General features: G+C 39.5%; 2 protein-coding genes across 2 annotated transcripts in view; one reads left to right on the forward strand and one right to left on the reverse strand.

Moving 5' to 3' along the window:
- Positions 1–17,645, reverse strand: part of LOC149175916 (light-inducible protein CPRF2-like) — a 240,119-nt gene that overhangs the window by 119,929 nt on the left and 102,545 nt on the right. The window contains exon 2 of the mRNA XM_089419794.1: positions 10,181–10,295. Coding sequence (XP_089275920.1) covers positions 10,181–10,295 — 115 coding nt within the window. The remainder of the gene's footprint in view (positions 1–10,180; positions 10,296–17,645) is intronic.
- On the forward strand, positions 859–2,482 carry LOC149175918 (uncharacterized). The gene has a single exon (XM_089419795.1). The coding sequence runs from the start codon at positions 1,730–1,732 to the stop codon at positions 2,225–2,227; it is 498 nt and encodes a 165-aa protein (XP_089275921.1). The 5' UTR covers positions 859–1,729; the 3' UTR covers positions 2,228–2,482.

Below are 17,645 nucleotides of genomic sequence, written 5' to 3' on the forward strand. Positions count from 1 at the left end.
ATGACAATGCTTACATGGATGAAGATCAAAACAGTGATCTTTCAAATGGCCAACTCGGTCACAGTGTTGGCATTTCACAATCTGTTGTTGTTGCTGTTGTTGTGGAAGAGGGGCAGAGTCTGGAACAGCTGGAGGTGAACTGTCATGAAGGAATCCAGCACTCTGAAACTGAATGGGCTTTGAGTAGTTTGGAATATGAAAGGACAAGTCCTTGTCATACCCAAGACCAGTTCTGTGCTTGTTGTGGACAAGCTGTTCCCAAGGTCTGATGGTGGGCTTGGGAAGTGCAGACTAAACTTCTGCATCTACATGTAACCTTGCTGCTTCATGGGAGTTTGTTTCAATCTTCTGAATAGAAACAGGGTTAGAATGATGACTCCACTGCTGTAATTCTTCCCGCTGTAGTTGAGATTCAAGCTGCAAAAATTTAATCTGTTCTTGTGCATATTGTAGACATGTCTGAATTTCTGAGAGAGACTTTGCTGATTTGGAATGTGTCATCAACAGTAGATTGTATAAGAGTTTTCAAAAACTCTAATACTTCACCAATTTGAGTCATTTTCTCCAATGTCAAAATTACAGTTTAAAAAACTGATTATAGCTACCGATCAATGAAGAAGAAGCAACACCCGGTCACAATAAGGAGGTGAAATAAATGTACACCTACAACTCGATACTCCACTATGAGTTAAAAGTTTTCAGCACCCACATTATTTCACTTAATATCTCAACTAATTAATAAATCACTCAAAATCAAGCCATTGATGACTATAACTACCAATTCAACGAGAGTTTTGTTTTACAAGAACCAATGTAGCTCATTCCATTCCAGGCACTTTCAAATATTTAAATAATAAAAATTGAGGAAGAAACAAAACTAGAACGAAGGTTACTATCTTGGTCCTCAAGTTGTCTCCCTTTGTGTGCCCATGCAAAAATATGTTAGTACCTGGTAGTCACTCTTTATTTCGACCTCAAGATATATTGTTTTTGCTTTCGACCTCAAACATTGATGTTGTGTGGATGCTATTATTACCAAATTATTTTGGTTTCAGCACAACCTACGAGAGGCTCTCGATCTCAACTCACATATAAATTATTGAGAAACCAGCTTCTCAATAAGGATAATCACATTGGCATAATGTAAAGCAAGAGCAAAACCTCCAAGAATAGACGGCGGTGTATGAATTAGCTTCTTACATTTGGAACCAAACTGTGCCCTTGTATTTGGATATTTGTTATAGATAGGACCAGAGTGCAAATACCTTATAGGTCCACTTGTAGGTATGGAGCGGATTTTACAGGCAGTAACGTTGCCTTGCTATTCGCACTTGTCCATGAAACGCTGCAAGCCTGGCTCTAATGTTGATGAGCTCCTCACAACGATAGTTTCTGACGCACCTAGTACTGCCAGCGAAGATTATATACCAATAGCGCTGAATGATAATAAACAGCCCCCCTTCTGGTATCAAAGAACTGCTATACGATACCACAACATAGACAGTGTATTCTGCTCCACTCTTTTGCAGTCAGTCAATTCATAAAATTGTTGTAGCGGCTACTCTCCAATGGGGATTGGTTGTCCAATGAGTTCTCTAGAAAACTTATATCAGGGCAATTTCTCTGCAACTTTAACTGTTTGAGTTACAGAATCATCGATTTTCCGGTGGATTTCGAGTTCTTGTTAAATTTCATAAACTTCGGACCGTAATATCGCCAGAAACCCTTAATGGCTATACTCGACTCGAAGCATCATGCTCTAATACAGGCATTGCTAACACGCGGTCCATTGAGAGAGAAAGAGGTCAAATTTATATTCAAAATTGTCTGTGAGAACAATGCGGATGTAAGCAAAAGAGCTTTTTATGAGTACATTGGAAAAATCAATAAGGAGCTTGACTTTGTGCAATTTGAGGCTCGGGCTGGCAGAAACCAGTATGACGGTGAGATTTATTACGGCGTCGTCAACAAAGTTGCTGATGAGCATGCAAAACTGGGGACTCAGTATTCACTGCTGCAAATTGCTTTCTTCAAGGCCGTGATAGAGGCAATTCTTCAAGATCAATCTAGCAAGGGGCAAATATCAAACATTGAGGCACTGAATATTCGCCTTGACTGTCAGGTAAAGCAAGAGTCACAGGGTGATCCAGTTCAGGTTCCATTGGCATTCAAGCAATTTTCTATGGCTCAGAGGGAGAGAACTCTTGAAGACCTTTTGAAAAATTGAGGGTTGTGAACGGCGATCACAGACACCTCCTCCAACACCAAGGAATCCACGCAGGACTCTGATATAGTGAGAAATGCAAGCTGAGGCTGCGTTCCCACCAATAGTTGTGCCTCCCCGCGCTCTCAACCATATGCAGCGTTAAGAAATCCTCTCGACAGATAATAGAGAGGTACTACTCTCGTATGACACTCGACTTCCATACCAACAAGATAATTGTTGAGGAAGTTGCCATTATTCCCTCCAAACGTCTCAGAAACAAAATCACCGCATTTGATGAAACGTATTCAAAAAAGGGGTTAGTGAGAGGAATCTCGCTGAAGCTTGAAGCGTAACGAAGAGAGGTTCGGTTCATTGATAAGAGGTTGAGGAATTTGTGCTGGCTGAAAGCAGATATGTCAGGCCAGGTAGTTCTCAGTTATCAGATGCAGCCGCTATAAAACAACTATACAGAGTTGTAGTCATTCCTGAGATATCAGACCTGAGCACTTCTAAAAACATATCCCAGGCATGGGGCACTTGCCAGGAGTTAGAAGGTGGCAGTCTAAAGCCATCACTGAGAGGTAGCAGTCATTTTGAAATGGCAGAGGTGAGCAGCGTAAATGTTTAAATGAATATGGACAACGCTGGTATATACCTCTATTGGAGCAGCGTTAAACAACGGAGTTGTGTTAAACACTGATAGCAAATACTGAGTGTAAATATATGAGCAGCATAAAATATATATGGGAGCATCGATAACGCAGGAATTGTGGAGGCGTTTTGGCTTGAGTGATTGTACTGACACCAGAAAAATAACGCACGCGGATTTTTGCAGAGAAATATTTCAGTTACTCCTAAAGGGATAGACGCAGAGGTCAGATATGTCAGGCTGCAGAAATGTAGAATATGGGCAGAAAATCGCGACTACAATATAGCTGACAGGATTCACTGTGAGGTACATGTAATATTTCTGCAGGAAGGACAGTGCAAAAGGCAAAGAGGACAACTAAAATAGTGCACAATGGCAGAGCACCCAGTTTGAAGAAGACCACCCAACTAATGGTGGGAGAAGGCCACACATCATGGCTCTGATACCATGTTAAACACACACATGGCAACAAGAGAATCTGAAGGATAAAACATGAGAGTACGTTTTTTTATTAACAAGAGATATACATTTATAGTACATAGTTTGACCATTGGGTTCCACATCCCAAGGTCTCTTGGACTCCTTTTGTCTATTCGGCTTCCACACTAACCCACTGAGGATTAGGTGTCCAACAACTTGTCCAAATATGTTCCATGAAGAATGGCCTAGGCCCTGGACTAAGTCCCTGTGGAGGAATACAAAATGGCCTTCACATGTTCCCACAAGTGGCAAGATAAAAAATTGGAGCCCAACAAATAAACCCAACCCCAATAGATAAATATGGCTACGGGAAATAAACTAGGCTTTGGCAAATAAAACTCGGCCCCAATAGACAAATCTAGATCCGCAAAATAATTACGATAAATAGAACAATAATACAGCCTCAGTAAATAAAATTTCTTCAGGAAATATCCAGAAGTAACTTTGCTGAAATTTTAATAAATTCCAACAAAAATTGGATAGCCGATGAATCATAATTTTTTATTGAAAAATGCCACAACAAGAAACCCGGCCAAATTTATTAATAATACTAAGGAAAAACCTCTTCACCAATAAATTCCACTGCTGCAAAATCATTTGACCCAACAAGAGAAATCAGCCCAGCAAGAGAAATTTGGCACGACAAGATAATTATGGCCTAACAAGATAAATTTGGCCCAGCAAAATAATCTCAATTCAGAAAGATAAATTCAGCCCAACAAAATAATTTTGGCCCAGAAAAATAATTTCGACGCAATAAAATAATTTTTTTCCCTGCAAACCAATATTATTGCATCCAATATGTTCTCTTTGGCACTTTGAGAAATCACCTACAACAATTATTCTCCAACAAATAGAATAAGAAATTTAACCCACAACTTTGTTTTTTTATTCTCTAGGAACAAGTCGACAACTTTGATTTTAACCCACAGCTGGCCAAAATCATGCTCTAATACCATTATAATATCCCAAATAAAAATTTTGCAGAAAATTTGCTTTAGAATTTATATCGTTAATTTCACAAACACATTTCCCAAATTGAAACCATAACATTAATCAGCGAACATGAAAATATGAACTGCAACTAACAATTGACAAAATGCAAATGCAATAGAACTTAGCCTTATTTTATTAATATAGAAAACGCTGGTATAAAAACTGGAAATCACTGAGATAATGGCCTCAAAAGATATATGCTACAACACTGAATCGGGCCTCCAACATAACAAAGCTACTAAGCACAACCTGTGAATTTTGAACGAATTCACCAAGGGGAAGAGTTGAGTGCTTGCCCACTCTCACTGAATTAGCCGAGGGTTTCCGTCCTGGGGCTACTGCTAAAGCTGGGAACTCCAGATTCTCCAAACCTCTCCACAAAAAAGAAAACTCAACTCTAAGATGTCTCCAAATGATCTCTTCCTCCTCTTTTATAGATCTGATGGATAGATCTCCAAGTCTCTAGAAGCAATTTATTATATTACTATTCTAGAAGCTCTTGTCTTGACTTTATCTTAAGTGACCTTTTAATTTTATTTTATTTCACTTAAATCACTTTTGGTCTTTTTCCTCCAATTAATTATTTTTCCCTTTTAAATTAGATGATAATTAAAGTCAATTTTAAGCTGGGAAAATGGTCAATCGCCCACCATACTCTCTTTGGCCACTGGAAATCACTTCTTAGCATCTCATTATATAGATCTTCTCGTTCCAGTTCCAATGAGCTATTACACTAAGGTGTTTCGTCAAATATTCCTCTCAAAATGCCACCTTGAGTGTACTTAATTAAGTTATACCCAATAATAACCCTATTTTATGAATGCAATGGAACGAAAGGAAAATTGTGCAAATGATGGAATATGTCAAGTGAATGTCATCATATCTTATAAAAACTCCTCAAAACTCCCTCGAAACCCTTGATGACATAAACCTGCTCCCATTACTTGGCCATCCTGTGCCCTGGAAATCCACTCTGCTATACTATGGAGGAAAATAAAAATGGAGACATGACATAAGTGTTATAGAAAATATTGGAATGTCATACCCTTATTGAATATTTTTCTTGATTGATGACATCACATATGAGGTGGCATGGAAAAAACCTATGATTTTGAACATTTGGAAATAAAAGGAAAATTTGTTGATGACAAAGGCTACAGGGCTTGCAAAAGGATGAATATTGTAAAACTAGTGTTTGTAAAATACTAGAAGTCTTGGAAGCGAAAACCCTAGGGTTTGTGGATAAAACCCTAGATCTGGACCTAGATTAATGTTTCCACTCAAAGAAGAAACCTTATAGTTCATGCAAGGAAGAAATGACATCATGCTCATGATGAAGACAAGGTTGATAAATCTGCGAGATGGATGCAAGAAGGCTAAGATTAATAGGGAGCTAACATTTTTCCTATAATCCTCAAAAGGTAAGTAACTAATATCTCTCTTGATTATTATTGTTATTGTTTTACTATTTAGTCTCTTGTCTGTGTATCCTTTGCTTGGTTATAATTGTTCTTCCATGGCTTCCTAGTGAGGATTGCAGGTACATAGTGAAGACTGCCAAAGCTCTGGCAACAAATGAAAGTAGTGGAAGAACAAATCAAAGCTTGTGACAAGAGGACTCTCATAAAATCGGTGATTTGTGTTGAGAGATATTGTACTATATGAGATCCTAGCTCAGAGGGAGTAGACAAACCAGCAAGTTTGAAGTATACCTTGATTGTGTCAAAGGTAAGTTAGTAGTGACTTCCAAATGGATCTACAAAATCGAGTATGCAAGAGATGGCAACATATAGAGACTAGAGGATTCTCCCAAAAAAGAGGGAAAAGACTTTGAAGAGACCATTTTATCAAGTACATTTCTGTTAAAATTATTATCTTTATGATTTATGTTGAAAGTTACATCAGATGGATGTAGAGACCATTTTCCTTGATGAAGTGTACATAGGAACCACCTCAATATTTTGAGGTACATGAAGAAGTCTCTTACTTGCAAATAGACGAAGGCCTAGTACAAGCTCCTCAAACTTAACATTCTTGGATCATTGGATCAAAGGTCGATTTTGTTGTCATATGACTTGAGCATAATGACTCACATGATAGAGGGAGAAGTTAAGCCTTGCTTCAGTTTCAGAGGGAGTTGACCTTTGAGTTTGAGATTAAGGATTTAGATTTAACGCCTTAATTCCTTAGTCAAGGGAAGTATACTATTGAGATCCTTCAAATGATGGACCGCAAGAGATAGGAAGTCTCTAAGATCAGTATGCCTTCTATGAGTGGACCATGCCAGATAACATATATGCTTCAATGACTAGAAAGCAGCAGTGGCAGAAGGAGCAACCAGGATTACCACAGCAAGATAAGGATCCTATTGATATCATCATCATTGGTGTCATAGATAGGTTCTTTGTCAAAAAGATTTCCAAGAACCTCCCATTTCCCTTCTTCAATATGTAAGTAATCATTGATATCAATGCTTAGAGGGGTTATGGGATCACCTTCTCCAAGGTCTTCAAAGAGTGGACTATGAGAAATAATATCCTTGGAAAAGATAGGGTTAACCTCAACTTCACTTTCCATAGACTCATCCTCCATATCGCACATTTATCTTCATCACCTTTTTCATCAAGTGGACCCAGGGAGGACCCTCCTCCCTGCTCATCATCTAGATTCCCAAGGTCATCATGATGCTTAATGAAGGCTTCCTCTTGAATGTTTCATAGAGGGCATACTTGGAAATGCCTAAGAAAGCCATCAACGAATTCCTCAATAGATGAGATGCTCATAGGTTCATGATTATGCAACCATGAATTATGACCATGGAGGGATCTCATGAACAACAATATAAGGACAACTTGGTGGACCACTTTCATCTTTGAATTATGTGAAAGAAATTTTTCTACATGACCCATTTCTGGGAGTGGACCACCATCAAACATGGGAACCCTAAACATCATACTTCTTGTGACATGATTAGGGTGCCCAGGGATGCTAGTGATGTCCAAACTGGGAAAATCATCAAAGAATGACACCCTATTGAGATATAAATATAAATTTTAATTATATAGGGGCCGCCAAGGTGAATTGGGAGATGCCTACAGAAATGATTGTTCCACCCTACAAGCATTGACCATAAAGTCCAATGAAGAACTATGGCTTTGGTCTTCCAATGGAGTCACCAAGAATGATATTATCAATGATGTCGTAAGGGAAACAAGACACATGTCTCATGTCCCCGGCAATGGCGCCAAAAATGTTATCACTCAATTTAGCAGGCGTCCTAAGAGGGGCTCCAAAGGGACTACTACTAGATCAAGTGGCAACAATGGGACAAGGACCCAATGTCACCTCAGTCAATGTCCCCTGCTCTTTACGGATTTTCACCGATGGAGGAGTCCTGGTATAAGGAAATCACTAGGAATGATGAATCAATGATAGGATAGATAGTGATTTCTAGGGCCTATTCACAAGAAAGACTCAAATAATCAGGTTTTCTTTCTTTAGAAGCGAAGTGAAAGGCTCTCTAACAAAGGCTCAAGGGAGGCTTAGACCTAGGGATTGGAGATATTCTCTTATGAAGGATATCCTAGACCAAAGACTCTTTAAAGAACAAGGTTCCCCAAATGGCCTTGTGAGATAAAGAGCAATGAAGATAGGGCACCACAAAGGAGCCTTGGGAAGATCCAAGCTAGACCTAGGGTTTGGGATGATTATTGACAAAATGACTAGATCAAGCAAGAATGACAGGAAGGGTCAATGAGAGACGAACTTCATTTGAGTTTTAAAGTGTGAATAACCCTTGAAAAGCCACTACCTAAGAAGGAGCCTAGAGGAATTGGTCTTATGACTAGATCAAGCAAGAATGACAGGAAGGGTCAATGAGAGACGAACTTCATTTGAGTTTTAAAGTGTGAATAACCCTTGAAAAGCCACTACCCAAGAAGGAGCCTAGAGGAATTGGTCTTATAGCTAGCGCTTGGTAAATCTCCCAATCCAACCATGAGTTTGGCCTCAAGTTTTGAGGGCTTATAGGAGACTTACCAGCACAGTTGCTTGCCAATTTGAACCCCAAAGAGATGTCTCTAATGAAATTCATACACGGCCCTAGTAAGCCTTCTAGGGTTAGGGCAGAAAGAGGGAAAAAGTGAGAAAAGGTTTTTAGGATGATCACACTAGGATTTAAGACCAGTTCTTGGCTATGGGGAGGATTGGAGTCAAAATGATCCCAATTTTGTCACCGTTGCTCTACAAGGAGGCCTAAAGCAGCAGCTTCACTATCTAGGGATGCAGCTACACGGCAACTTTAGGCATTTATACTTCGACAGAAAATATTATGGATTTTCAAGGATGCGGGACCACAGAACCAAAATAAGGATTTCCCATGTAGTGCTACTCCTAAAGCTAGTAGCCAATAAAGGAGGTCCCATGGGACTAGGATACAAGGTTAACCACCAAATTGGACAAGGGGAAAAGAGTACAAAACAAGCTCATTCTTTCCATCAAATCCCCCCACTAATCCATGCCCAGAAATGTCGATGATAAGCAAGCAAAGATACCCAACTACATAATGAAAGCCATACCTTCGGGGTTGGAAGGCCCACCTTCAAACTTGTGATCATGACAGATAGGAGAGGGTGCATAATTGCTGCTCAGGGAGCGGAGATGGTGGCACATCGATTTATCAGGGTGCTGCTGGATACTGGCTGGAGACAATCTAGTAGAAAAAATTCTCCTATGGGTGTCACCCACAGGTGGTGGGTAAAAGATCTTTGCTGGAGTAGTGTCTTCAGGGCTGATTTTTCTTTCTGCACATGACCCAAAAGAGATGGTCATCTTTGTGCAGTCATTGGCATCCAAAGGGAAGTTATCAATGCACTACCTGTAGGCATTATAGTGAGCAATACAATACTTTACTAGTCTTCCAACAGTCCAACTCAGCCACGAGTGCAATCTAGATGAATCTAGCAGTGACCTAACAGAAATATATTGGATCATCTTCAATACTAAACTGAGCTTTTATCTCAAGAAGGATACCTCTGTGAAACTTTCTTGCCAGTTTAATGTTGGTTCCAAGCTACTGGACAGCTGCTTCCATCTTTACCACAGTCAAAAAAAAATTTGGTACCCAACCGGAATGATGGGTAACAGTACCAACCACATCAATTTTATGTAAATGATTTACTGAACAGGACATCATTGGCATTTTCTTTATAGCTATAGGAAAGCTTTATCCTTGAGCATTTGGATAGTTCAATGCCTACAAGAATAGGTAACAGGTGACCTCCTAGAAGCCCATGACCAGATGCCAGAATAGTCTGAGCTCCAGATAAGACTGAGATAGCATTGAACAGCGCACTCTATAATCATGGGCATAGACTGATCAATACATAGTGTGTTTGGCATACAGCACTATACATTAATCAATTTTAATCATTTGCACTCATTCACATAATTTCCGTTTATTTTATATCTATTATAATGTCATCAAATATAAATAAAATTAGCCCATCTGGGGTAGACTGGGTGGCTAGAGCCTAGGACTAATGATGTTAACGCCACCCACCTCAGTTCAAATCCTGTCTAACGCCACCTACCTCAGTTCAAAACCTGTCTAACCTCAGTGCGTGATTGTATGCTTTGCACGTAAAAGACTGAGTTATAGTGGCAGCCCAAAGGAATAGACCCTGTGTCATGTGGGTGATATTCTTCCCAGTTACCAAGTCCCCCGGTTCGATTGATAACAAAAAATAACAAAAACAACAAAATGTCATCAAATAAAAAGCCATTAACAAATTGAATAACAGCATATAATTACTGCAGAATCATGGCCTCTTTCATTTTTTACATATTACCTGTGGCGGAAGATTGAGATACCAATGATGCAGCTCTTTCTGATGTTAAAGTGTTCTGAGATTGGTTTGCATCCACTGTTAAGGGGCCAGGGCCTGGAGAGCTAATTCCTGTAACCTAGTGTAAAAAATGAGAAAATAGTCACGTTTACAATAGAAACAATAATAAGAAAAGATTCAATAAATTGACATATTTTATTTGTTCCAGGAAATAAAAACACCATGAATGCATGCCCTTACAGGTACATAAAGAGTTAAGTTTTACATGTTGGACTGAATCAGAAGATAACCAATAATAGAATTTGAAAAATAGTGTGCAAAGCTAAATAAACAACCTTAACAAATTCAACAATCTAATTTACGTACTCTGAGGGAACTTTGTCCTCAAATAATTGCACCAGAAGCTGATCCTTAATTTCAGACAAGTCTTAAATATTGACTTGAATAAGAAATAGTCAACAGATGAAACATAAACGCTGAACAGCACTCCCGATTATTGTTAATGCTCACAAGGATATATCAGGAGTTGAAAAACTTTACAGGAAAACACAGAAATTTATAAGAGATTATTCGCCATCAAGAAGAGGTAAGCATCCTCTTCAGAAAACATAGAAAGCATCCTCTATGGAAAGCTTTGTCCCAACCGACAGATTTGATTAATTATTTAAGCATGAAGTGCGGCCTGTTTCACTACCCAAATATTGAAAGGATTGTCAACATTGTACTGTTTCAAATTTAATAAATAGGTAGCAGCTGAAATTGGCCAGAAACTGTCATAGCTTCTGTTATTAACATGACAAAGTATCATCAGTTTGCAGCTGTTGTTTGTACACACTGTTATAACTTAATGGTACACTGCATAAGGAAAGTAGGGATTTCAATTGAATGCCGCAAACCCAAGATGCCATTTCATTATACAGTTGAATACTGGCAGCCCAAGATGAGATTCCGATTGCCCAAATCCGCAAGCTCTAGATCTTAAAGATCTTGCGACCATCACAAGTTATAGCTCGATGAGGTAATTTCCGATGGCCACCCAATATTGATATAGGTACTGTCCGGTATTCTGATCCCAGTTTCTTGGTTCATGATATGTTGATCCGACACCACTTGTTGAATTACTTGGACTAATGCATGGAAAAAATGAAGTTACATTTAACAATATTAATACCTGGTAACCAAGGTCCTTAACCATTTGTTGTCAGACACAATTGCCCGCGAATAAGTGCCACAGACAGATACCAGCATACAGAGAAATATCAGACTACGATGGTGTACCTTTTATAGCTCATTGAGCTCAAACCATGGAGATAGTTACAATCCCAGTTGCATAAGAACGGCTCCCAGGTGTTGGGGAACCTGTTCTCACTGTTTTCTAAGATCTGGGAACTTCGGAACTCGTAGGAAGCGTTCCAAAAGCACGGAGAGCGGTTCTGGAAATTTTGAGATCTTGGTAGGTGCTTTCAGTGAGAGCCACACTGCTTCCAATGTTGTTCCCATGACATTCCACGTGTTCTCAGCCTCATGGAGCCAAATTTCCTCTGTTTTGTTATGTTTTCCTGCTAGGTTACAGCACCACTCCCCCACATCGATCTAGCTAGGTCCAGCTAGCCAAGATGAATTTATGCTATAATTACAGTTGAACACGCGAAACCCAGGATAAGATTCCAATTGCCCAAATCTTCAATATATACAACTTAGAGATCCTGAAACGTATTGTGTTGTTAATGAATGGCATGCTTAGTCTAAGAGCAGTCTAAAGGAGAATGTATCCCCCCTCCTGAAACCTTTGTCTCTCTCATATATTAACTTCTACAAGCATTGCATGGCATGGTGGATCAATTGCCATATAGTATAGCATTGCAAGGAATAAGAAGTTTTTCTGTTATTATTGATAGGATTGTTTCACAGCAACAAGAAGAATTAAAGAAAAAGATCATTATCAGCATAATTGAGGTTCAGATATAACATGGACAAACAGTGGCTGAACCTTATGAGTATGCACTGGGACAGGGTAATGGCTCAGGATTTGTATTGCAGAACTGTCCAACAGTTCACTGATCCAGTATCGAGGGAAACAGTAGATCAGCCCGAGCCTTCTCTAATCAGACTGAAGACATAATGAATTGATCGCTTGGGTATTTTGTTAAGCATATACATTTTCACACAGCACCCTGTAATGTGACCAGTGGAGTGATCCTACCTCAAAGCTTGGTAAAGAAGCACTAAATGCGAGTTTGAAGATGGTGTTTGAGGCTTATATATAGATGTGGAATGATGAAAAATGCTGCTACATAACTCAGCCAACCTATATGTGAAGAAAACTTGGAGGGTTGACCTAATATATATGTTTTAAAGGGTATGGATAAGGAGGGCCAATGTGTGCCTATGAATGAAGGAACCCTATATGACACAGCTGGCATGTCTCGATGCCATATTGAACATGTTGCCGCCTTGTGGAAGGTTTTGAGGACTGTTTGTGCTGCTTCTTGAAGACCATTCATTGGAACCAATGTGTTCACAATAAGGAAGGTGTTTAGGTTACTTCCGTGGAGTTGTCCATGTTTTGGGGCTTGTTATTTTACGGGGTTTGATAGTGCATTTGTTGGAACAGTTAGTCTCAATTGGGAGTTGGTATGGATTGGAAAAGCTCATTTTGGATGATGATATTAAGATGTGGTCGTTGGGAGAAAGTATCCCCCCTCCTGAAACCTTTGTCTCTCTCATATATGAAATTCTACAAGCATTGCATGGCATGCTGGATCAATTGCCATATAGTATAGCATTGCAAGGAATAAGGAGTTTTTCTGTTATTATTGATAGGATTGTTTCACAGCAACAAGAAGAATTAAAGAAAAAGATCAGTATCAACATAATTGAGGTTCAGATATAACATGGAAAACCAGTGGCTGAACCTTATGAGTATGCACTGGGACAGAGTAATGGCTCAGGATTTGTATTGCAGAACTGTCCAACAGTTCACTGATCCAGTATCGAGGGAAACAGTAGATCAGTCTGAGCCTTCTCTAATCAGACTGAAGACATAATGAATTGATCGCTTGGGTATTTTGTTAAGCATATACATTTTCACACGGCAACTTGTAATGTGACCAGTGGAGTGATCCCACCTCAAAGCTTGGTAAAGAAGCACTAAATGTGAGTTTGAAGATGGTGTTTGAGGCTTATATATAGATGTGGAATGATGAAAAATGCTCCTACATAACTCAGCCAACCTATATGTGAAGAAAACTTGGAGGGTTGACCTAATATATATGTTTTAAAGGGTATGGATAAGGAGGGCCAATGTGTGCCTATGAATGAAGGAACCCTATATGACACAGCTGGCATGTCTCAATGCCATATTAAACATGTTGCCACCTTGTGGAAGGTTTTGAGGACTGTTTGTGCTGCTTCTTGAAGACCATTCATTGGAATTTGGAACCAATGTGTTCACAATAAGCAAGGTGTTTAGGTTACTTCCCTGGAGTTGTCCATGCTTTGGGGCTTGTTATTTTATGGGGTTTGATAGTGCATTTGTTGGAAGTTGGAACAGTTAGTCTCAATTGGGGGTTGGTATGGATTGGAAAAGCTCATTTTGGATGACGATATTAGGATGTGAGCGTTGTGTACCCACTTTATGGGTTTTGATAGTTGAGTTGGCACTTCAAAGCAACAGATTCCTATCCTTGGAGATAACTTATAGAAGACTGCACCGCAGAAGAGCCTTTGGAGGCTGAAAGCTACAACAAAGACACCCCTATTCCCCTCATTTTGTGGGGTTTGTCACTGTTGAGGGCTCATGTCCCATTTTTTGTGAAATTTTTATCTATTGCATGGCATGTTGGATCAATTGCCATATATTATAGCATTGCAAGGAACAAGGAGCTTTTCTGTTATTTTTAATAGGATTGTTTCACAGCAACAAGAAGAATTAAAGAAAAAGATCATTATCAGCATAATTGAGGTTCAGATATAACATGGACAAACAGTGGCTGAACCTTATGAGTATGCACTGGGACAGAGTAATGGCTCAGGATTTGTATTGCAGAAGTGTCCAACAGTTCACTGATCCAGTATCGAGGGAAACAGTAGATCAGTCCGAGCCTTCTCTAACCAGACTGAAGACAATGAATTGATCGTTTGGGTATTTTGTTAAGCATATACATTTTCACACAGCAACCTGTAATGTGACCAGTGGAGTGATCCCACCTCAAAGGTTGGTAAAGAAGCACTACATGCGAGTTTGAAGATGGTGTTTGAGGCTTATATATAGATGTGGAATAATGAAGAATGCTCCTACATAACTCAGCCAACCTATATGTGAAGAAAACTTGGAGGGTCGATCTAATATATATGTTTTACAGGGTATGGATAAGGAGGGCCAATGTGTGCCTATGAATGAAGGAACCCTATATGACACAGCTGGCATGTCTCGATGCCATATTAAACATGTTGCCACCTTGTGGAAGGTTTTGAGGACCGTTTGTGCTGCTGCTTGAAGACCATTCATTGGAGCCAATGTGTTCACAATAAGGAAGGTGTTCAGGTTACTTCCGTGGAGTTGTCCATATTTTGGGCTTCTTATTTTATGGGGTTTGATAGTGCATTTGTTGGAACAGTTAGTCTCAATTGGGGGTTGAAATGGATTGGAAAAGCTCATTTTGGATGATGATATTAAGATGTGGGCGTTGGGTACCCACTTTATGGGTTTTGATGGTTGAGTTGGCACTTCAAAGCACCATATTCCTGTCCTTGGAGATAACTTATAGAAGACTGCACCGCAGAAGAGCCTTTGGAGGCTGGAAACTACAACAAAGACACCCCTATTCCCCTCATTTTGTGGGGTTTGTCACTGTTGAGGGCTCATGTCCCATTTTATGTGGGATTTTTTATCTATTGCATGGCATGCTGGATCAATTGCCATATAGTATAGCATTGCAAGGAATAAGGAGCTTCTCTGTTATTATTAATACGATTGTTTCACAGCAACAAGAAGAATTAAAGAAAAAGATCATTATCAGCATAATTGAGGTTCAGATATAACATGGACAAACAGTGGCTGAACCTTATAAGTATGCACTGGGACAGAGTAAAGGCTCAGGATTTGTATTGCAGAAGTGTCCAACAGTTCACTGATCCAGTAACGAGGGAAACAGTAGATCAGTCCAAGCCTTCTCTAACCAGACTGAAGACAATGAATTGATTGCTTGGGTATTTTGTTAAGCATTTACATTTTCACACAGCAACTTGTAATGTGACCAGTGGAGTGATCCCATCTCAAAGCTTGGTAAAGAAGCACTAAACGCTAGTTTGAAGATGCTGTTTGAGGCTTATATATAGATGTGGAATGATGAAAAATGCTCCTACATAACTCAGCCAACCTATATGTGAAGAAAACTTGGAGGGTTGACCTAATATATATGTTTTAAAGGGTATGGATAAGGAGGGACAATGTGTGAATATGAATGAAGGAACCCTATATGACACAGCTGGCATGTCTAGATGCCATATTAAACATGTTGCCACCTTGTGGAAGGTTTTGAGGACTGTTTGTGCTGCTTCTTGAAGACCATTCATTGGAATCCACGTGCTCACAATAAGGAAGGTGTTTAGGTTACTTCCGTGGAGTTGTCCATGTTTTGGGGCTTGTTATTTTATGGGATTTGATAGTGCATTTGTTGGAATTTGTTGGAACAGTTACTCTCAATTGGGGGATGATATGGATTGGAAAATATCATTTTGGATGATGATATTAAGATGTGGGCATTGTGTGCCCACTTTAAGGGTTTTGATGGTTGCGTTGGCACTTAAAAGCACCATATTCCTATCCTTGGAGATAACTTATAGAAGACTGCACCGCAGAAGAGCCTTTGGAGGCTGGAAGCTACAACAAAGACACCCCTATTCCCCTCATTTTGTGGGGTTGGGTCACTATTGAGGGCTCGTGACCCATTTTTTGTGATACTATTATCTATTGCAGCTACTGGAAATTATTCTTCTAACTCAAAATTAATTATGCAGTTTATTTGCCATGGAAAATAACAAATAAAATCACAGCTACAATTTTCACCATCACAATAATGCGGAAAATAAAACACTGGAAACTGAGAAATTCTAGTACACACAATAATTTCACCAGTTATTTTTGGACAATTGTCCTCAGAAAAACCCAACTTGGGAAAACCAGTGCAGCGAATAAGGGTTTTATTATTAATATTCAGCAACAATTTTGAGTACAACAATTAGATGCCCGATCGCAATCTAATCTGAGGAAAATACTGGTAAAATTATTGTGAGAATTTTCTCACACCCCACAGCTATTTTCTGCCTTCGAAATCACTTCCCTAGCCACTTCCTTTACCTCTTCCAGGAACTGGAAATCTTCCTCCTGGAATGCTACTGCCCTCCTCTTCCCCCTACTACTCACCCTCTGGCTCTATTTTCTATGCTAAGCTCTGCTTCTGAGAAAATCAAACTATCTGGGCAACAGAGTATCTGCACTGGATGATTTCTCCATCACCACATTGACTTCCTCTTATAATCCATTGTTGGAGCACCAACGGGTAAGATTAAAACTTAATCAATGGCTAAGATCATCTCTGGATCGATCCGTGTCATTTTTTAGATGATTCTCACCTTATCTCAATTAATATTGATTAATTAACCATATTCCCTAAGTTTAGACTTAGGAAATATTTAAAAAAACAGTTAATAATCTAATTGAGACACTTCTAGGCGGAATTTCCAGAAACGATTTCTGGATTTTGGAGATCTCATGTATTCTAGCCTCTCCACAAAATTTCAAGGCTAGAACACATCTGATACTACAAAAACTAACACTCTCTCTTGGCAAGGAATGTGTTCTAGTGTTACTGCACACCCTGTCTCTGCATCACCTCTTGTCACACTGTTGATGTCTGGTCATACTGCCCACCAACCATTGCGCAACTATGATATACGTTGCATCTGTGTTGCTGCTAACACTGCCATACTGCTGCCATCACTGCATCTGCACTGCAACTCCCTCTTCGTTTGTTGTTGCTGCAACTGCAACATTTGCAATTGAAGAGCATCCAAAATAGCCTGTCCCTGCTACTAAAACGAGTTCTCCACCACACCCATTTGTTCTATAAAATAGATGAACTTAGCTCTCCCTAGAGCTTTTGTGAGTATAACTACAACCTACTCTTCTGTGGGAACATACTGTAATTGGAATGCTCCACATTTTACACAACCTTTGATGAAGTGACACCGAATATCAATGTGCTTCGACCTGTCATGAAACACTGGATTCTCAGAGAGATTTATGCAACTCTAATTATCACAATAGACATTGGTCGCCCCCATCCTTTGCCTGAACAAGCTTACTAGCACCTTCCAAAGCCATATAGCTTCGCATGTAGTTGTGCGGGCTGCCATATACTTTGCTTCTGTAGAGCTCAGTGCTATTGACTTATGCTTCCTGCTA

The sequence above is a fragment of the Pinus tabuliformis genome, chromosome 4_1 (assembly GCF_031772625.1).
Source record: "Pinus tabuliformis cultivar Carrire ecotype Pingquan chromosome 4_1, CPIR1, whole genome shotgun sequence".
NCBI lineage: Eukaryota > Viridiplantae > Streptophyta > Pinopsida > Pinales > Pinaceae > Pinus > Pinus tabuliformis.